Source organism: Hylobates moloch, unplaced genomic scaffold (genome assembly GCF_009828535.3).
Source record: "Hylobates moloch isolate HMO894 unplaced genomic scaffold, HMol_V3 SCAFFOLD_8, whole genome shotgun sequence".
Lineage (NCBI taxonomy): Eukaryota > Metazoa > Chordata > Mammalia > Primates > Hylobatidae > Hylobates > Hylobates moloch.
The window spans coordinates 14,997,614-15,020,096 of record NW_026652283.1 but is presented as its reverse complement, the minus strand read 5'-3'; the positions used below and the strand labels follow the sequence as shown (position 1 = coordinate 15,020,096).

Genomic DNA, 22,483 nt, shown 5'->3' with positions numbered 1-22,483 from the left:
TTAATTGACTGATTTGAGTACCACCTCCACTGTACTCTTAAATATAAGTACTAATGAGCAAGTGATTCTCTCCCCACCCACTCTATTAGTTCCTTGGGGAATTCGTTCCTGTGCTGTGAGAAAATCAAGGGAAAATACTAAGCCCAAAGTATCTTTTATAGATATATGTGATTTTAAATTTTTTTAATGTGGTTAGAGTTAAAGACTAACTTACTTACTGAGAAAAATAAATGATTACAAAAGTCTTTGAAAAAATCTGGGACTGTTCATTGCTAACCCCCAACTTGGAATTTAGAAGACTCATGAATGAGTTACATTTAGAAATCACAGAATAATAGAGCTGCAACAAAATTTAGAGATTAACTTCATAAACTACTTTATTTGTTAAACAGGAACCTTAGGCTCAGAAAAATTAAGTGACTTTCTTTTGGTAGAGGTGAGGCGCCATAGGTCACAGTTAATAGTAGTGAAAGGGAAAGCGGAATCTGTCCTCTGTCTCTCAGTACAGTGCCTGCCCCTCTAAACCAGGGGTTAGCCATCTACTGAAGGCCAAATCCAGTCCACTATTTTTGTACATCCTGTAAGCTAACAAGATTTTTACATTTTTATATGTTTGAAAAAAATTAAAAAAATAATAGTATTTTCTGGCACATGAAAATTATATAAAATTTAGCCTAACGTGGTGGCTCACACCTGTAATCCCAGCACTTTGGGAGGCCGAGGCAGGCAGATTACCTGAGGTCGAGCATTCGAAACCAGCTTTACCAAAATGGAGAAACCCCATCTCTACTAAAAATACAAAATTAGTCAGGTGTGATGGCGCATGCCTGTAATCCCAGCTGCTTGAGAGGCTGAGGCAGGAGAATCGCTTGAACCCGGGAGGCGGAGGTTGCGGTGAGCAGAAATCATGCCATTGCACTCCAGCCTGGGCAACAAGAACGAAACTCCATCTCAAAAAAAAAAAAAAAAAAGAAAAAGAAAAAGAAAATAAAAATATATAAAATTTAAATTTTAGTGTCCATAAATGAAGTTTTATCAGAACATAGCCATGCTCTTTGTTTTGTCATATCTATGTCTGCCTATGCACAAAAATAGCAGAGTTGAGTAATTGCCATGGAACCCACATGTAGACATATTTACTATCTGGCCCTTTATAGAAAAGTTTCTTGACCTCTAGACTAAATAATGCATGAAAGCTAGTCTGATTCAGGAGATTCAAACTCCCTCTTGACTCTACAATAGCAGTAGGCACAAAAACAGAATACAGCAGAAATATTACTCATACATGTAAGCATTAATATAATAAAACATCTTAGATTGGAGGAACTGATAAACAGTACAAAATTACTACATGGCCCATAGCTAACCTCAAAAGCCTATGTGCAAGTAACACAGAATACCAGTTCCTTACCTTCATAATGCAATGACACCTGACATTTCTTTCCACTTACTTCGACCTTTCTTTGCACACTGTCATATATTTTTTAATTTAACATAAATTACAATAAATTTTGATAAACTAATTTTTAAGCATATCACCAAATCTAGATGCACAATTTATTGCAAAGCACAGAAACTAATAGTTATTGATCACCTATTATGTGCCATAGCTTCTAAAAGATGGCTTCACAGTATGTAATTTAATCCCCACGGCAAGGCTACATGGCTATTACTCTCCTAAACCTGAGGTTCAGAAACTAAGTTGCAACTCGTTCCCAGTCACCTTGCTAATGTGTGGCAGAGCAACATCCCAACTCAGGATTAGTGTCAAGGGCCATGCTTTATTATCCTCAATATCACTCTTGCATTGGGTTAAAAATCCCTGATACAAACTACATAGATTCCAAAATTATATACAGTAATGTTATGCTAGAAACTTCAAAGAAAATGCTTAGATCATACTTCGCCAGGGAGGCAGAGGAATTTCAAATAGGATAGGCTGGGATTAGATTTTTGCCCCCAGATGAAATAATCACCAGTACAAAGGCAATCAAAATACCAAGAATAAAACATCATAGAATTTCATACATATTTTAAATTTAGTAGCCATTATTGACCTTCAGTTGCAAGACATACATCTAAAATATATTGATATTATGGCTGATGAGGTTGCCATTTGACATTACTGGCCAGTCAAAGGTGAGAATGAATCTCTATTGACAGCAATTATTTCTGAATACTCACAGGCTTGGATGAAATAAAAGTATTTAAAATTTTACAGGGCGATGATTTCAGAACTTGAGGCAGAGGCAGAAATGATTTCAAGCTTTCAAGACACTGCAGCCTTTTCTAAGATTAGGCAATATATTAATATTGCTTTACTAAAGATTAATAGTACATTTGCCACATTATTAAGTTAACAGATTTCTGTGTCTGTGATTCATGCCGATAATAACTTTATTCCTATTAACAATAATTCTCATTTGAAATCAGTAACAGAAACTTTCAAGTTGTGCTGGGAGCCTTTCAGTCTTAGAGTTGTTCTGCTGCCAGCACTTTTTGTTAAAACACATCATTCATTTTCCTCCGATGGGGGATCCATGCTCAATAATTTTATTGAAGTAGGGCAGAACTAACTAATGTTCCTTTAACTCTTGCCATCTGTATTCAGCCAAAACAATCCTTGTTTAGTATGCTAAGGGTCAAATTAAAGATTGGAAGATAAATGATCACCAGGACACGTTTTCTATAGAAAGAATCTCAGTGAAAACGTGGTCTTGTCCTGTGTTTGGGCAGTTAACATGGCAATAGGCTCATTTTATAATTGGTGGACTTGGTAACAGCTGTACTGACACCATAACACTGATTCCCCATATATACCCTCTTGAATTGTACAGTTGAGTCTAGAGAAGGGGTTAGCAAAGGTTTCAAATGAAAAGTTATCATCTGGATATTTGAGCGAGGCTGCTCTCCCAGGATGGTGGTGAAGCAGGGATCCTAATGCAGCTTTTGTACCATAAGAGTTTGGAGGATCCACTCCTCAAGAAGACTTGGTTGACTTTCTCTCCATGACACTCAATAGCCTTGTGTACCACTGGGAATTAAAGAAATACTACGCGCTACTAAAGATCAGGATGGGCCGGGCGCGGTGGCTCACGCCTGTAATCCCAGCACTTTGAGAGGCCGAGGCAGGCAGATCACGAGGTCAGGAGATCGAGACCATCCTGACTAACACGATGAAACCCCATCTCTACTAAAAATATAAAAAAATTAGCCGGGTATGGTGGCGGGTGCCGGTAGTCCCAGCTACTCGGGTGGCTGAGGCAGGAGAATGGCTGAACCCGGGAGGCGGAGCTTGCAGTGAGCCGAGATCGCGCCACTGCACTCCAGCCTGGGAGACAGAGCGAGACTCCGTCTAAAAAAAAAAAAAAAAAAAAAACGAAAACAAAAAAAAGATCATGATGAAGCTGTAACAAAGCTCATGTACTAGAAAAGTGAAGGGACACCTCTTTCATGTGACATCATCCCTTGGTTCTGATATCACACCCAGTTGCCAAGAGGATTGGAATACACTGAGAGTCTCCAAATTAGTGTTAGAATTTTAGTTAGCATTGGGGTTATTTTTAAAATGAAGAAATTCTAACAATACATTGAGGATTTGGGGTGGAGCACAGGGTTTAAAAAAAAAAAAATTTGTATCTTTCACTTTATCATGCAAACCTTTTTCATGTCTTTCCTTTATGGAATTCTAGTATCACGTAATTAGTTTGAAGGGAGGGCAAAGACACAAGAAGGTTTTTTTTTTCTTCCCCATGTTACTTAGTTCACATTGGAAACAAAGCCTCTCTAAATAGCCCCCTCAAAGACAGCCTACAGCAATGAACATGTGTCCACATTGGGTCCCTCTTCTTAGGAAAAAGTCATTTCTATATTGCCACCAAAGTAGATGCTTTTTAAAGAATCTATTCTAGCCTCATTTTTTTCATCAGGATAAAACAGACATCTTTAGTATTTTTTACTGGTTTTGTATTAGTGTTCATGAAGAAAAGTCATTTTGCTTATCTGTGGAATTTAAGTTATTTGGGTTTTTATGTGTCATTTTAAGCACAAAATTGGGGCCATCATTACTTTTCATAGAAAAATTAAGAGAGACTAAATGACGATAAGAGTCCTTCATGAGGAATGAGTACTATTGTCAATAGACTAGACAGAGCTCCTACCACCACAGATGAAGACCCTTTATCAGCTCGTAACTGGGACCTTGAAAAACTAGGGAACATCCAGCTCATCCATCACAGAGTACGTGCAAGAGGGAAGGCCTCTGGTGGACGATGCTTTGTTCAAAGTTAAACCACTGTCTTAATGTATGGATGTTTCCCTCTTGAATACAGATTCCTTCAGGATATTATCTGCAAACTATGAATTCCAACCTGAATTTGGATGGATTTCTTCTGCCAATTGCAGTAATGAATGCCATCAGCAGCCTACTGTTACTAATTCTGGCTCCTTTTCTGGAGTATTTCAGCACCTGCCTGTTTCCCTCTAAGAGAGTTGGATCATTTCTGTCAACATGCATCAGTAAGTACAATTGAACCATTTCATGTGAATCGTTTGAAACTTTTTAAAACAACATTCTGCTAAGATCCAAACTAGCTATATGCTCATGAGTAGTGTCAGATTTTGACAAATTGGAAAACAGGTGAATTTGTGACTGATTACATTCATCTTCCAAAATCTCTAGCCAGACATGTGTCCCATCTTCTTCCCATCCTTTTATGTTTATGTCTCCTCAGAAGACACACCTGATATAAAGAGATAGTGAAATTTCCAGCACTACCAAATGACCTATCCTTAAAGCCAGGCAGTCCTTACCCCTTAAGTCTATGTCAAATATGTTCTTAAAAATAAACACAGTTAATTCATTCCAAAAGATCATTTTAACTTCTGAATCAGTAACAAAATTGATTAAGGATTAGTATTGTAAGTTGCAGCTTCAACACAGTACTTTATCAAATAGTAAGTGGTATAGAAATAATGCTTTTTAATCATTTTTTAAAGTGAAACAATTTAGGATATCATTCTCAGAACATAATTAATAGGACACAAAATAAAAGTTATCTGATTGAAATGGGAGAGAAGGATGGAAGTCCATTCTGATCATACTCTCCTCTGCCTGTCTTCCTTCAATACCATCAGGGAACAAGAGAACAGTGCAGGTGCAGTAAAACAAGTTTCAATCTAAGAATCAGAGAACTCTGCCATTGAACTCCTCCTGGTGAATTTGAAAAAGCCACTGAAACTTTCTTGTTTTAGTTTGCTTATTTTTTTCATTGAGGGACATACCCTAGATAAATTTTGGATCATTTTGTTCTGTAAAACTTTTGAAATCACTCAGGATGACATCAGTGCCCAGAACGTAGTCCAGACACATAGCAAAAGCTCTGTAAATGTTAGCTATTATTATGAGTCATTATGTGCAGGGGACACATTTAATTGTTTGGTGAGCATAAACAGAAAGCAAAGGAAGTTTGAAATTCTTAAGTAATATCATGCAATGGTAACCTAATGTCTTATCCTCTACCTGAGAAACAATTTTATTGAAATAGTCAAGGTCAGGCATATAGAAGATTCTCTTCTCTCGGTTAACCTGTTCTTAATTTTTTTTTTTTTTTTTGAGACGGAGTCTCGCTCTGTCGCCCAGGCTGGAGTTCAGTGGCACTATCTCGGCTCACTGCAACCTCCGCCTCCTGGGTTCACGCCATTCTCCTGCCTCAGCTTCCCGGGTGCCTGGGACTACAAGCACCTGCCAGCACACCTGGCTAATTTTTTTTTTGCATTTTTAGTAGAGACGGGATTTCACTGTGTTAGCCAGGATGGTCTCGATCTCCTGACCTCATGATCCGCCTGCCTCGGCCTCTCAAAGTGCTGGGATTACAGGCGTGAGCCACCGCGCCCGGCCAACCTGTTCTTATTCTTAACAGAGTTAGGAGACTATGGTGGAGTCTTCTAGTCACAGATACTTTTTGTTGCTTCTCTGCTTACAGAAGTTACATTTCATTGTGTGTGTTTCCTGTTCTTTTTTACCAGATCACTCAAGATCACATCATGGAGTGGGCTTATTTCTGGTTAGAACTAAAAGTGACTAAACTCAGTTTATTTTATCATCTTCAATTATAGAGGAGGACTTTAGTACATAACCTTTTGTGATGTATTTCTTAAGCCAGTAACCCCATCTTTATTTATTGCAATAGGCTTTAGCAAACTATAAATCTTTAGGTTTTGACAATCCTTAAGTCTTAAAAAGTGCTTATCTGTCTGCCAATGTAGAAATCCAAAAGCAGCACATATTTGGTGAATGTCTAGGATTAGCAGTACACTAAAGATAAAAAAGGAAAAGTAAGATATGGTTTGTATATACCTTCAGCAAGTCCATGATTGAAACATAATGCATGAAGGACAAAATAGGAGTAAAATCATACTGTGAAATGCCAAAAATCTCAGCAGTTTTATACAGTATCATGAAACATCCCAATCTGAGCTTCCAAATCATGCTTAATTATCACAAATTTTAAAATTTTGGGTACCCTAGAAAAATATTCTATACAACAAGGCTAAAATAAATTCTTCCTGAGAATAAGAAATCTTAAATTCACTTTAAAGTTAAGCAACTTTCTTTTGGACAATTCTCTACTCCCGCATATTTGAAATCATATCTATTCCTAAAGAAGAGTATTTTTTTTCTGGATTTAGAAAAGTTGGACAGAGTTATTTAGTATATTGTTTGATGTTGTTAATGAATTAAATATTCCCCTTCAAGATTGGTAACAAGACCTATTGCACAGGAAAAAGGAAAAACTAGACTCACTTCAAAAGAAACTAAGCTACGTTCCACTGGGTACAGAATACTGATTTCAGTTGTTTCTGAACCCCACTCCATTCATTCACTGATTTGCATACTTGTATGTTTATTTGCATAATGTTTTGCTATGGGAATATAAAAGTGCGATGATATGCATCTTTTAAACTAGATATTTGCTTAAGTTTTCCATATTCTGGTTATGATTATGAAAGATTAGCAAGTTTTATCAGGACATAAAAGTACCAACCTGGGGTACTTTTTGATACTAATTTACATAATTGAATTAGTCTAATATTAAAGTTACCTTTCGCTTTGAACTCAAGTGCCTGAAAATGTGAGTGAAGTATATAGGTATATGAATTATGAATGAACATATATTTATGAGTTCCTAATTTGAATTTGGGTACCTTCATACACATATTACACTTAATCTCATGATAAACCATCATTTAATAGATCAGGGTCACAAAGATAGTGTCATTTGAACAGGTTTTCTAATTTTAAGGGTATAACTTTATTATTATTATTACTATTACTATTCTGCTTAGCAGCTAAATGTTAGCGGTTAGATTATAGAAGTTAATGTATTGATGTTAGCTTGGCATCCTTATTGATATTTCCAGTTAGCGCTATGAAGTATCTGAAAAACTCCTTTTGTCATCACAATGGGCAGTTACTCCTTATATTGTCACACGCCCTTCCACATTCAGGCATTCTCCTTCCAGGGACTGTCATGTTTAAGGAGGCAGATGGTAAAGTCTATGACAATGCCTAATGTTCTACGTGCAAAATCACAGCCCAGACCAAGAGTGAGAGATGGGGAAATCTTACCCAGCTGGTCAAACTAGAAATTTATAAAGAAAAAATAAACTTACTTTTTTATCTAGCTCATAAGCAATGCAATAACAAAGGTGTTTCTGATTCAAGATACAACATTCCTGAGTTCATCACCTATGGAGGTCAAGAAGTATGTCAGAGTCTCCAACTATTAAAAAAAAAAAAAATCTCGAAGTCTTCCAAGACTGTGAAAGGCAAAGACTTCATAGGCTCAGAGTGTTTTATCAAGGGCTGCATTTTCTTAATATTACACTTGTGTGGATTTATCTATTTAAGTCAACCTTAATTCACTAAAAATCCAGAATTAATGATATTATTGTAATTTATCCTCTGTCATAATTGGGTTTACTTCATTTTATCTTTTGTTAGTTCAAAAATGTTTACACTATGAGTATTTCCTTTCCTTAGCATTAATTATAAAATCCTGCAGTATGGAGCATTCAGTAGTTAGTGCTGACACACACAAGTATTAATCTGACTAAAATTAGCCTAATTAAGATTGTTATTAAGGCTTACACAAAGCAGAAGTGTACAACACAGTAGGTAGCAATTATCTTGGCTTTTAAATAACATTTAAATTGAAATGTAGATGAAATATATTCACATAACTGCAATATCTTTTTCTTTAAAATAAAAACATGAAAATTCAAGTTCCAGCTAAAAGTCTTTTATGATGTAGTCACAGTCAGTGTAGGTCCCTGTATACATAACCAGTAACTTCAACTAGTTCTCATAATTTGCAGTCGTTTAAAGTTCTTTTTGTGATTGAAACCAAAGTGGTTGCTAAGCTAAAAACCAAGTCAAGGATCCAGTTATTTTCATTGCAAGTACAATTATCTCAGGGAAAATTATTTTTTGATATAGCTTTCAAACTGATACATTTTCCCAAGAAACATCATGGTATGCACCCATTGTAAAATACTTGATAGGAGGAACTGTCTAAACACCAAAAGAAGTAAACCATGAATTGTAAACATCTAGCCTGAATAAGTCATTCATTCGGCTGCACATTTGTTTGATATAAGCACATTAGTGTTCTCAATTCTTAAATGTAACATCAAGTTGGAATTAAATCAGAGGTAAGGTAGATCATCTAATATGTAATCTGAAGCAAATAACTGATGCCTTATAGAGATACATTTGTGTATTTTATCTCTATGTAAATGATTACCTGTTCTACATTCAGAAATAAAACATGAACTGAAGCTGGGTCTTCTGAAATTAATTCCAATGGTCTACAGAGAAACAAAAGATAGAAGGTCATATATATATATACACATATATATACATGTATGTGTATATATGTATATATATATGAACATGTCACATGTTTTGTATATATTATATATAGAAACATGCCACAAATAGGGGAAAACAATAAAAATAAAAAACATATGCCACCCTAAAAAGTGAGTGAGAAATATCTTCCCCAAAGGCAGCAGATACATAAGACAATAAAATTATAGCTGTCTTTATGAGAGTAGTTCATGAACACTGAATGATATATTAACAGTGAGCAAATTTCCTATCCTGGGAATTTGCCAAAATAATGGATCCAAGGGGAATTTCTCAAAGACTCAATAGAATTCCATACTTAAGGTTGTGAGCTTACATATCAGAAACTCAAACATCACACTACCCATAGAAACCCATAGTTTTCTCAGCAAATAAATTTAACCCTAAAGAATCTTATACCAATACCTAAAGAATCTTAACATGCCCAATTTTTAGTGTAAGTTCAGCTTCATTATGAAATCACAAGTGCAACCCTAATGTTTCAATAAATTTGGAATGTCTTTTATTTCATTGTAGACTAATTTGGAAAATTATTACATGGTTCAATAATAGCAAAAATTATAAGAACTTCAAGACTCTTGTGGACTTGTCTGCAACCACACAGGCAATATTAAAACACTCATTATTTATCTGAATATAGTATCTCCTATGCAACCGTTGTGCTTTATCTTGTAAGTACAGATCTGCTAGAGGTTTAAAATGTGTGCATTCTGATAAACTGCACTCGGCTTTGGGTGTGTTATTATCTCATACAAGTTAAGAATTAAAAATGGAGTGGATTAAATTGAGGTTGGAATCAAAGTTTGCTTTAAATTTTAAGAAAGTTAGTTTTCATTGGCACCAGAGTGCAGTAGCAAATAAGAAGCAAACATAGATCCTTAAATACGCTAAAATATGCCTTGCCCTAAAATACCTAGGTGAATGAGTGCTATGGTTTGTATGTTTTTGTTCCCTCCAAAATTCATGTTGAAATGTATCCCCAACACAACAGTATTGGGAGGTGCTGGCTTTGGGAGGTGAGTGAGTCATCAGTGTTCCACTGTCGTAAATGGAATTAGGTGCTCTTATAAAAGGGCTTGATAGAGTTCATTCCATTTGCTCTTCTACCTTCTGCCATGTGGAACGTGCCATCTTGGAAGCAGAAAGCAGCCCTCCCCAGACAACCAAGCCTACCAGCACCTTGTCCTTGAATTTTCCAGCTTTTAGAACTGTGAGAAATTTCTGTTCTTTATAAATTACTCAATCTCAGACTTTTTTTGAATAACAGCACAAGCGAACTAAGACAATAAACTAAATATGTGTGCTTTGCTTGAAATTTTCGGGAGAACAGTCTTTCATTGGATTTTGCTAGATCAGGCCTGATAGTGTATATGCTTGAGCACTGCTTCTCATAGTTTAATTTGTATAAGAATCATCTAGAGACCTAGTTTAAACACAGATTCTGAGTCAGTGGTTCTGGAGCAGAGCCTGAGATGCTGCATGTCTAACAAGCTCCCAGGTGATACCTACACTACTGGTCAGGAAGGACACTTTCAGTATCAAAGACAAAGAAAGTGGCCAAAAGACTGCTCCCTCAAGTTTCATGCATGTGTATAGGCAGCAGTAGCCCAGGTAAAATGCCACAATTTCTCACTAGGCCAGAACGAAAGTTCAGTAACAGGCAATAAAAGCTGATGACTAAACCAGGGGTTAGCCAATCACTACAGCTCATGGGCCAAATCTGGCCCACAGTCTGTTTTTGTATGACCTGCATGGTAAGAATGGTTTACACAGATGAATATTTGCAACTGATTTGATAATAGAAAACACCTTTGAACCCCAATTAAGTGAAATTGCATCACCCTTCCAAAAGAGTTTTAAATTTTATCAATTTAAAAAGTCATAGAAATTTATTTTGTCTCTTATCCTCAATTTTGTTGTTTCTCTCACAAAGTCTGAAATATTTATTACTGGTCTTTTACAGAGAAAAGAATAGTGACCCTTGTCTAAACTTTTGCTGATAATGCCATAAACTTTCCTTTATTTTTACATAGCACAAGTAACAATCAAAAAAATAAAAGTGCATGATAGTTTTAAAATCTAAATTACCTCAAATTAGTTAGGATAAGGGGTGTCTTAGAAGATACTCACAGAATTCAAATTCCAAAAGGAAGCCAAAGAAAGCAACTTAAATTACTGTTGAGAAGTCTAGTGCTTTTCTTTCTTTCCTTTCTTCTTTTCTTTTCTTTTTCTTTTTCTTTCTTTCTTTTCTTTCTTTCTTTCTTTCTTTCTTTCTTTCTTTCTTTCTTTCTTTCCTTTCTTTTTCCTTTCTTTCTCTTTCTTTGTTTCTTTTTCTTTCTTCCTCTCTCTCTCTTTCTTTCTTTTTTTCTTTTTTAGACAGAGTCTAGCTCTGTAGCTCAGGCTAAAGTGCAGTGGCGCAATTTTGGCTCACTGCAACCTCCACCTCCTTGGTTCAAGCAATTCTTGTGCCTCAGCCTCCCAAGTAGCTGGGATTACAGTTATGTGCCACCACGCCCAGCTAATTTTGGTATTTTTAGTAGAGATGGGGTTTTGTCATGTTGCCCAGGCTGGTCTTGAACTCCTGGCCTCAAGTGATCCTCCCACCTCGGCCTCCCAAAGTGCTGGGATTACAGCTACAAGCTGCTGCACCTGGCCAGAAGTCCATTGCTTTTCTGATGCTCATCCTTGTGTTACAATCTCTTTTTCTAAAGGGAAAGCTCTTCTCTCTTTTCATGCTGTTCTAAAATTTCATGTTATTGTACCTTGGTAAAGGTCTTTTTCAACCATGTACTTTTGACCCAGGTGGGCTCTTTCAATTAGAAAAATTTTATTTTTTAAAAAAAGTTTCCTTTCTTCCATTTTCTTTGTATTTCCTTTTGCTCCTATTGATCAGATGTTGGACCTTCCTAAAATAACTCAATAAGTCTCAATATTTTTTCTTCAAATGTTTATAAGTGTATTTGTTTGATTTTTATTGTTATTGCCTTTTTTGCTTTGTTGTTTCTCTATTTTTTTGGAAATTTCTTTGACTTCATCCTGCAAATTTTCTGCTGAGTTTTGTATTTCAGCAGTCATGTTTGGTTTCTAAGATTCCTTATTATTCTTTTTTCATAGCTACTTATTATTGATTGCATTAACTACAGATTACCCCCACTTGCTTTTTGCTTGTCTCCTTGTTTTTCACATAGGAAGCTTTTCTCAAATGTCTGGTGATCTTTGGATATCTATTCTTATAGACTGTAAAATAATAGTATTAGTGAGGATGATATGAAGTGAGACTTACAGGGTTTCCCTATAGAATCATTTGGCAAGGAATCAGTCATATTATTATGAGGATCTCCCCCCAGCTATTATGTGCAGCAATCTTTTAATGGAGTTATTCAGTTTATTAAGAGAAGATTTCTTCAGCCTCCTGCTTTGAGGCATATTTCCTAGTGCTGAAAGGTGTGGCTGTGTGCAGATAGGAATGGCAGATGTCTCATCATTCAAAATCCTAGTTTTTACTCATTTTCCATTTTCAGCCTCAGCCTTCTCTGAATCCAAAGTCACACCTATTTAAATTCTGCAAAGTAACCTCCAGTCTCTTACCGGAGGAGGAGATGGAACACATACTCACCTTGTTTCGTGAGGATAGAATTGGAGACTTGACAATTTCACTGTTCAGAGCACAGACTTTCAACCAGTCCTTGCAGTTTTCCTTCTGAGTCTAACCCTACCTTCTGAAATACCCGGTGCCTTCAAGTCATGAGCTTCTAGATGATTCCTCAGGGGATTAGGAGGATTAGGGTCATGCTTCTTCAGTCTCTCGCTCAGCTGTCAGTTTAGATTATAGCTCCCTCATTTATTTTTCTAAATCAGTTATCACTTCTCTTTCCAATTTCTAAATTTTTTTTCAATTTTTGTCCACCAATATTTTTCTCTTTCTCTGGCTTTTTACCTTTTCCAAATTTCTTTGCCATCATTTAACCAGAATCATGAGAAAGAAAAGTAAAATTGTGTGGTCAATCAGCCACCTTAACTGGAAGTCCCTAAACTGCTCTAGATATTGGAATGTAGATAAAATTCTTCTTTTAGTGGAACAGGATCTTAAAAGTATTCTAAATCTGCACAGTTCTTTCCAACTTGCAAAGAATTTGCACCATTATGCATTATCTGTACCAAATTTTGTACAAAAGATACTTGAGAATTTTTAAGGTAAAGTGACTGGCCCACAGTTACATAACTAATAAGAATCATACTGGTGGAGACTATTTAATTAGAAAAATACTTGGCCATTTTCTAGGTCCTAAACCTTGAAGAACATAATTATGTAAATATTTTTGTCTTTTTTTTTTTTTTTGGGGGGGGACAGAGTCTTGCTCTGTAGCCCAGGCTGTAGTGCAGTGGCGCGATCTCGGCTCACTGCAAGCATTGCCTCCCGGGTTCACGCCATTCTCCCGGGACTACAGGTGCCACCACCACCCTGGTTATTTTTTTTTTTTTTTTTTTTTTTTTTGTGTTTTTTAGTTTAGCCAGGATGGTCTCGATCTCCTGACCTCGTGATCCACCCACCTCGGCCTCCCAAAATGCTGGGATTACAGGCGTGAGCCACCGCGCCTGGTCTTGTCTTTTTTAAGAATTAAAAAATAAAAATACTCAAGTGCCTTATTCTCTTGGTGTAAATATTTAAAAATTCATCTAAATTTTGTAAACAAATTTAATAATTTAACATAATTCTTATTGTTTACTGTAATGTCAAAAGCAAAGCCTATGGAACAAGTATTAAATTGTGCCTCTATTGTCTGGGATAGTTCAGCTCTTGCACTGTTAGGACAAAAAAAGAGCTCAGTAAAATAAGCTGCAAACCTCAGCAACCAGCTCTAATTTTACCGTAGACTCTATCTTTAGTTTAAACTCATCAACAGTGGGTTGTTGAAACTCACCTCTCTATCCTCTCAATTTCATTTCCATCTACTCATTCTCACCAAGTGACTAGCCTCCCTAAGTTGCAAGAATAAGATTATACGGTAAATATGTCCTCAAATTCACTTTTCTATTTGTCAATATTCTCCGTATTCTAAACATTCTATACACTTCTTTTCCTTTAGAGGATAACTTTTTTCTTTCCTTTCTGGGATTAAACTTGGGCCCCTAATCATTTTCTCTCTCTCACCTACTTCAGGATGTTTCTATATTATTTATTTTTTCCTCATATATCATTAATTTTTCCCATCTCCATTGACTCCTCTTCCATCTATACAAACATTACTAAGCCTTTCACGTCTTATAAAAGAGCTTCCTGTGATCCTGCTAACTTCTTAAGCAATTTGTGTAGCTTTCTCCTTTTCTGCACACCAAACTTCTTAGAAGATTAGATGACACTACTTACACATACTCACCACCCACTCATTGTTCAACCCCTTGCTTTCTGATTTCATCATGGGAGTCCTGTTGAGTGTAAAAGATAACTGATAATCCATTCTTCAATACAGTTGACTTGTCACATGTTTCATTATCCTCTATCTCTTAAAATATTAAACATGGTCATTTATTTATTTAAGAGTGTGTGTGTGTGTTGCTTACTGTGAACCTGGGCCCTTTTCTTGGTAGTAAAGAGTAATAAACAAAACAAACTTAGATCCAATTCTTGTGAATCTTCCAGTGAAGTAATTGAAACACATGGTACAAATGAACACACTAAAAATATTTAATTTCAAAGTGTAGTAAGTATAGTGAAAAAAATGGATGTTATGGGATCTAATTTAGATTATAAAGTGCATATCTAAAAGACAAAGAGGCATTAGACAGGACAGTTTCAGACAGAGTGAAGAGCAAATCAAAGTCCCTAAGGTGGAAAAGAAAGAGTTTAAGATATTCAAGAAAGATGAAGATTACTGTGGCTGAAACCTGGTCAGACAGTAGAAAGTAGCAGGCAATTAGACTGAAGTAACGAGCATAGGCAAGATCACACAGGCCATGTTAAAAATTATGGATTTCTTCTTAACTGTGTGGACACCCATAGAAGGAATTAAGCTGAAGAGTAATATTCAATTTACATTTACATAAGCTCAATCTGGCTGCTGGGTGCTTAATAGGTTAGAGGTGGACAAGAGTGGAAACAAGAAGACCAGTTAATATGCTACTGCACATCATCTGAGTTAAAAATGAGAATGGCTTGGCTTGGAATGATGGCAGTGGCTATGGATAGAAGCAAACTGATTTATAATACACAGTTGATCCTTGAACAATGCAGGGGTTGGCAGCATCAAGCCCCACACAGTCAAAAATTTACGTGTAACTTTTGACCCCCTGCAAACTTAACTACTAATAGCCTACTGTTGATGGAAAGCCATATTAATAACATAAACAATCAATATACATTTTATGTTATATGTATTACATAGTGTATTCTTACAATAAAGTCAGCTACAGAGAAGAAAATGTTATTAAGAAAATCATATAGAAGAGAAAATATATTTACTCTGAATTAAGTGGAAGTGGATCATCACAGAGGTCTTTAATCTCACTGTCTTCACACTGAGTAGGCTGAGGAGGAGGAGCAGGAGGAGAGGTTGGCCTTGCTGTCTCAGAGGTGGCAGAAGTAGAGGAAAACCCGCATGTAAGTGTACCTGAGCAGTTCAAACCCATGTTGTTCAAGGGTCAAGTGTATTTTGGAAACCAAATCTACAGAACTTAATGATGTATTTGGAGGTAGGGGGAAGAGAGGGGACCACAGATGTGGAAGAGATCAGAAGAGTGAAGGAGAAGAATTAGAGAAAGATCAAAAGTTCTACTTTGTATATCCTCCTTCTTGAAGCCTTTTCTTACACATGACCTATCTTTCTGACCTTGCTTTCAGCACTTTTACTTCATTGTCTTGCCCCAAATGCAAACATGCTTGAAGGCACTGCTTAGATATTCTCTACTGTCCCTCCCCAATCCTCTTTCAGTTTCACCTGGCCCTAAACTCTGACTCTAAGCAGATGACTCACTATTTTTTCTCTCTTGATTCCTCCAGTTTCCTGAGCTATGACACATTTTCAATTGTTTTCTGATCATTTCTCTTTAGATGACCCCTTTGTACCTCCAACTCAACTCAAAATTAAATTCATGTTATTCGCATATCTACTATGGTTCTTACTTATATTACCACTGCCATCTTTCCAGTCACCTGGATTCATATTCATAACTAACTTCTGCTTCCTCCTTGCTCTTTGCTTCAGTTGCTATGGTTTTATCAGTGCACTCTAATGCATTTTATGTTTCTACCTTCCTTATATTTTCCTGAAGTGGAAGCCCTGATTGTAACTTAAGCCCCCATTATACTTTACCAGATTATTTTTATCACTTCTATCTTCCTACCTCCAATATCTTTCCTATTCTACCAACCAGCACATGATCTTTAGAGTAATCATCCTTAATAACAATTGTGATCATTTCACTTGTGTCTAAAATCTTCAATGATTCTATTATCTTCATTCTCTTACCTTCAGAGTAATTTTCAAATTTATTAAAAATGTATTAAATGCTTCTTACGATCTGACCCCAATCTATCGTCTACCATGATTCCCAAATAACTTGAACATCTCATCATCCTGAAAATCTGTCTGATGCTTTCACAACGCTGTCCCTTTGCTCATGCCACATGTGCTGCCTTCACCTTTTCATACTGAAACCCTTCTTTCTTAAAAGCATAAAATGATGTCTCTCACCTCTCCAACTAGCAATAAGTTCTTCTCCTGATACTCCCCAATAGAATATGAGTCTGCAATGGAACAGACTTTTTTAATCTTTTATCCCCCACAGTGCTGAGCATACTATCTTGCATATAGCAGGAACAGAGCAAATATTAAATTGAATTGACATATTAGCACTCTTTCTGATGAGTTTGTAATGTGTCTAATAATCTTGATAAATGTGATTATATGATGAATTTGGCCTTAAAGTCAGATAATATGTGAAATGTATATTTTTTATGTGAGCCGTTTACAGAACCAAAATCTCTACTTTACTATGAATAAGCCTTTATAGGCCTTAATTTAAAATAGTAATAAATTAAAAATTCCTCAAATTTTTGAACTGAGGTTTATTGAGGTTTCCTCCTTTTTTACACCTTTGATTTCTTGGGGACCCTGGAAAGAGCAGTCTTTATGAATATATTTAAATTCTGAGATATAATCAAAAAAATTACCTACCAGTTTCTCTATCAACCAAAACAAACACTAAGCTATTTAAACATTAGATTGATTTTTCTGAATTGAAAGCTTTGCCTTATCTAAAATTTTATGCAAGCTAGCAAAATGTGACTATCTGAAAATTTCAAATAAATTCCATCAAGCTAAAGTTTGCCTCCACTCTAACGATAGGATTAAGTTCAGTAATATGAATGCTAAACGGAGAAATGGAATGGTTAGAGTAGATATAGACTGGGTAACAAAATCCTACTCAATTTCAACAAAAAACTTCTAGATAATTCCTTAAAAGTAAAAGGAAGAGAGAGTTTGACCACTATAATTGTTGGCATTTACACTCTTCACTTAGCTAATTTATCTCTTAAATTTTTTTCTAAATGAAAGTTTCTAGTCCTTAATTCTCTAATAGCTGTTTTACCTTCTCTGTGAAATTAGAGAAATGACAGGCAACTGAGGACCAATAATACTTTAAGTTTATTTCAAAAACATGTTTAAAATAATAATTAAAGCTATATATAAAGATAATTTTATATTTGAACTTCCTCCAAATCATTTTTGACTCATATATCTTTTTTATGAAACTTATCTAGGATGATATCTCTTATCTGTGAAAAAAAGTTTTAAAACATTGCTTTATCTTCAATAATAATTGCTACTAATTCAAGGGATCCGCACCTGCAGATTCAACCAACCTTGAATAAAAAGTAGTTGGTTGCATCTGTATTGAACATGTATAGACTTTTTTTTCTTGTCATTATTCCCTAAACAATATAGTATAACAACTGTTTACATACTATTTGCGTTGTATTAGGGATTATAAGTAACCTAGAAATGATTTAAAGAATGGGGAAAAGGAGCATAGGTTATGTGCAAATAAATACAAAGCCGTTTTATACAATGGACTTGAGCAGCAGGAATTTCGGTGTCTTTGGGGTCTTGGAACCAATCCCCAGCAGATATCAGTTGTCTTATTTAAATGTCACAAGCACCCTACAAAGTAAGCGTCATTAACCCCACCTTAGAGCTGAGGAAAGTGATTATGAGGTTACATTACTGGCCCGAGGTCCTATATGTAGGAAGTCAGGGAAGAGGAAGTCAACTCAGCCCTTTGGGAGGCCAGAGCCTAAGCACTGGATGGCCAGACAGCACAGTTCACTGGCGTCTGGATATCCCGAGGGCAAACAAATGTTGAGGAAACATCTAATGTCCAGCACCTGTTGTTTCCTGACTTTTTAATCATCGCCATTCTAACTGGTGTGAGATGGTATCTCACTGTGGTTTTGATTTGCATTTCTCTGATGGCCAGTGATGATGAGCATTTTTTCATGTGTCTGTTGGCTGCATAAATGTCTTCTTTTGAGAAGTGTCTGTTCACATCCTTCACCCACTTTTTGATGGGGTTGTTTGTTTTTTTCTTGTAAATTTGTTTGAGTTCTTTGTAGATTCTGGATATCAGCCCTTTGTCAGATGAGTAGATTGCAAAAATTTCCTTCCATTCTGTAGGTTGTCTGTTTACTCTGATGGTAGTTTCTTTTGCTGTGCAGAAGCTCTTTAGTTTAATTAGATCCCATTTGTCAATTTTGGCTTTTGTTGCCATTGCTTTTGGTGTTTTAGACATGAAGTCCCTGCCCACGCCTATGTCCTGAATGGTATTGCCTACAGGAACACTCTTCCACTGTTGGTGGGACTGTAAACTAGTTCAACCATTGTGGAAGTCAGTGTGGCAATTCCTCAGGGATCTAGAACTAGAAATACCATTTGACCCAGCCATCCCATTACTGGGTATATACCCAAAGGAATATAAATCATGCTGCTATAAATACACATGCACATGTATGTTTATTGCGGCACTACTCACAATAGCAAAGACTTGGAACCAACCCAAACGTCCAACAATGATAGATTGGATTAAGAAAATGTGGCACATATACGCCATGGAATACTATGTGGCCATAAAAAATCATGAGTTCCTGTCCTTTGTAGGGACATGGATGAAGCTGGAAACCATCATTCTCAGAAAACTATCACAAGGACAAAAAACCAAACACCGCATGTTCTCACTCATAGGTGGGAATTGAACAGTGAGAACACTTGGACACAGGAAGGGGAACATCACACACCAGTGCCTGTTGCGGGGTTGGGGGAGGGAGGAGGGATAGCATTAAGAGATATACCTATTGTAAATGACGAGTTAATGGGTGCAGCACACCAACATGGCAAATGTATACATATGTAACAAATCTGCACATTGTACACATGTACCCTAGAACTTAAAGTATAATAAAAAAAAGAAACATCTAATGTTAATGAATAAGAAATGTTATGGCCTATTAAATGAATCTCTAGCTCTTCCTTTAACTTCTTTTTCTTTTGCATTATTTTCCTTCAGTTGCTGGAAATCTTTTTGCTGCATTGTCTGTGATGATAGCTGGCTTCTTTGAAATACACCGAAAACATTTCCCTCCAGTGGAGCAGCCCCTTTCAGGAAAAGTTCTCACTGTTTCCTCCATGCCCTGTTTCTACCTGATTCTTCAGTATCTTTTACTTGGAGTGGCGGAAACGTTGGTAAACCCAGCCCGTGAGTAAACACCTTCTCAACTAATGTTAGAACATACTGAAACTTTACACAGAACACATCACTTTAACCACAACAATTAAAGTGGTATGTCATCTATTCACCCCCTAGAGAGTTCCAACAATACTTCAAGCAAATTTATTTATTACTTTTTTACAGACATCTCATTTCTCCTCATTCCTCTACCATGCACAGAACAATTATCAATTCTGCCTGGATGCAGATGGAACAAAAGATTTTTAACCTGATTAAAGGCAATAACCATTTTGTCAGACACACCACAGGAGGAAAATCTCTGCTAAAACCCAGAAGACAACTCCAGAACACTAAGATGAAAAGTCTCTTCTCTTCTCCCTTCCCTCCTCTCACCTCCCCCACTCTCACTCATAGATAAACTCACAGGCCGGGTGCGGCGGCTCACACCTGTAATCCCAGCACTTTGGGAGGCCGAGGCGGGTGGACGAGGTCAAGAGATCAAGACCATCCTGGCCAACATGGTGAAACCCCATCTCTATTAAAAATACAAAAAATTAGCCAGGTGTGGTGGTGGGCGCCTGTAGTCCCAGCTACTCAGGAGGCTGAGGCAGGAGAATCACTTGAACCCGGGAGGCGGAGGTTGCAGTGAGCCGAGATTGCACCACTGCACTCCAGCCTGGCGACAGAGTGAGACTCCATCTCAAAAAAAAAAAAAAAAAGCTCATTTATACCCCTCCAAAAATGACACTTAATGTTCTTTGAGAGTATATAAACATGCAAATGAAATGAAAATTTAAGCCAATTTTCCAGATAACTCGATGTCTTTGAATTAAATTACACTAGATTAAATGAGATCACTAATGTTTCATAAGACAGGTTCAAAATAAGTTTATTAAATATCAAGGGTTTCTGAATTATCTAGATTGCTTATATTAATTAAACTACCCACTTTACAATTTATCACAATATTTCAGTGACTTCTTGCAATACAGTAATGTGTGTGTACATCTATTTATCAATGTAATTGATTACATCTTATGTTTCTATCCTCCTTAAATTTTCATGTAGTAGGAGTCCTGATTGTAACTCAAGCTCCCATTATACTTTATGAATAATATTTTTATAACTTCTAACTATCTTCCGACCTCCAATATCTCTCCCATTCTATCAACTGGCACATGGATTTTAGAGTAATCATCCTAAATAACAATTCTAACCATTCCATCTGTGTCTACAATCTTCAATGATTCTATTATCTTCAAAGTTGTTTCCAAACTCCTTAAAGATATTTAAATATTTAAGAACTATGTATTTGTAGAAAATGTGGCACATATACACCATGGAATACTATGCAGCCATAAAAAATGATGAGTTCGTGTCCTTTGTAGGGACATGGATGAAACTGGAAAACATCATTCTCAGTAAACTATCGCAAGGACAAAAAACCAAACACCGCATGTTCTCACTCATAGGTGGGAATTGAACAATGAGAACTCATGGACACAGGAAGGGGAACATCACATTCCGGGTACTGTTGTGGGGGGGCGGGGACAGCATTAGGAGATATACCTAATGCTAAATGACGAGCTAATGGGTGCAGGAAATCAACATGGCACATGGATACATATGTAACAAACCTGCACATTGTGCACATGTACCCTAAAACCTAAAGTATAATAATAAAAAAAAAAAGAAAAAGACTTATATAATTCAAAAAAAAAAAAGAAATATGTATTTATACGCATACATACTTACGATACCAAGGCAATTCATTAAACAATGAAAATAAAATTAAGTTGGAGTATATTCATATATATGTGTGTCAGACTTCTTTTTTTATAATTGTATATCATTTCATTCCATATATTTTGCATACATAAATTAAGAGATTTTATACTGGGGACCTCACTGTTTAACATTGCAAAGAAGACAAAAGAAGTGTAAAGCAATGCTACTACACAAATATTTGTGATCTTCTCTGATGTTATTCCCAAAAATGTGTGGAAGTAGTCAGCCAAAATTTTCTGGGCTGGTATAGAGTAAATAATGAGTAAAGGTAATGAGTGAATATGTGGAGGAAATTGCTAGCCAGCTTAGCAATAGTGGTTCAGCATACAGAAGCCAGAGAGGTATAGAAAACCAGTGACTGTGAAAAAGGCAGATCATGTGCTACCCATCACTTACTCCACCACTCCTTGATTTACTCTTCAGGAAATCAGGCCTAACTGAGGTCTAACTAAGTCACTTGACTCATCTGCTATCGGGATCATGGACCAGGGACTGAAAGAATTTGGTCTGATATCTAGCTTTTCCATTACTACCTACATAAACTTGGGAACTCATTTAACCTCTAATCCTCACTTTCTGATATTTAAAATAGAAATAATTGCATTCTTCTTTATATCACAGCATTGATAGGGTAAGAGTCAATGGGAATGAGAGACTACTCCTTGAAAATCAAATGACATAAAATATGAAAGGGTATTTCAAACTATAAAATCAAGTATTATCCTTCTGGGAGACAGTACAGCATAGAGGTTAGGCTCTATGGTCTTAAAGTCAGATAGACCTGAATTCAAACCCAGTTCTGTCACTGACTAACTCTGTGACATTGGGAAAATTATTCCTCATTTCTGGGCTTTTCTCATCATCTATAAAACAGGGAGTTGTTCAAAGGACTAAGTGGAAGATTTTATGTAAAGCAAAAACCACGGTGCCCCGTATATAGACAGCATTCAATAATTAGCAGTTATAATGTGTTGTTGTTATCATTACTAAAAGCAATGGCAAAAACCGCAATTACTTTTTCACCAACCTAATATTATTATC

General features: G+C 36.3%; 1 protein-coding gene across 1 annotated transcript in view; it reads left to right on the top strand.

The window, feature by feature from the left end:
* The window catches only part of SLC15A5 (solute carrier family 15 member 5), an 89,054-nt gene that overhangs the window by 34,046 nt on the left and 32,525 nt on the right, over positions 1 to 22,483 (top strand). The window contains exons 5-6 of the mRNA XM_032158990.1: positions 4,332 to 4,518; positions 19,493 to 19,681. Of these exons, the coding sequence (XP_032014881.1) occupies positions 4,332 to 4,518; positions 19,493 to 19,681 (376 nt within the window). The remainder of the gene's footprint in view (positions 1 to 4,331; positions 4,519 to 19,492; positions 19,682 to 22,483) is intronic.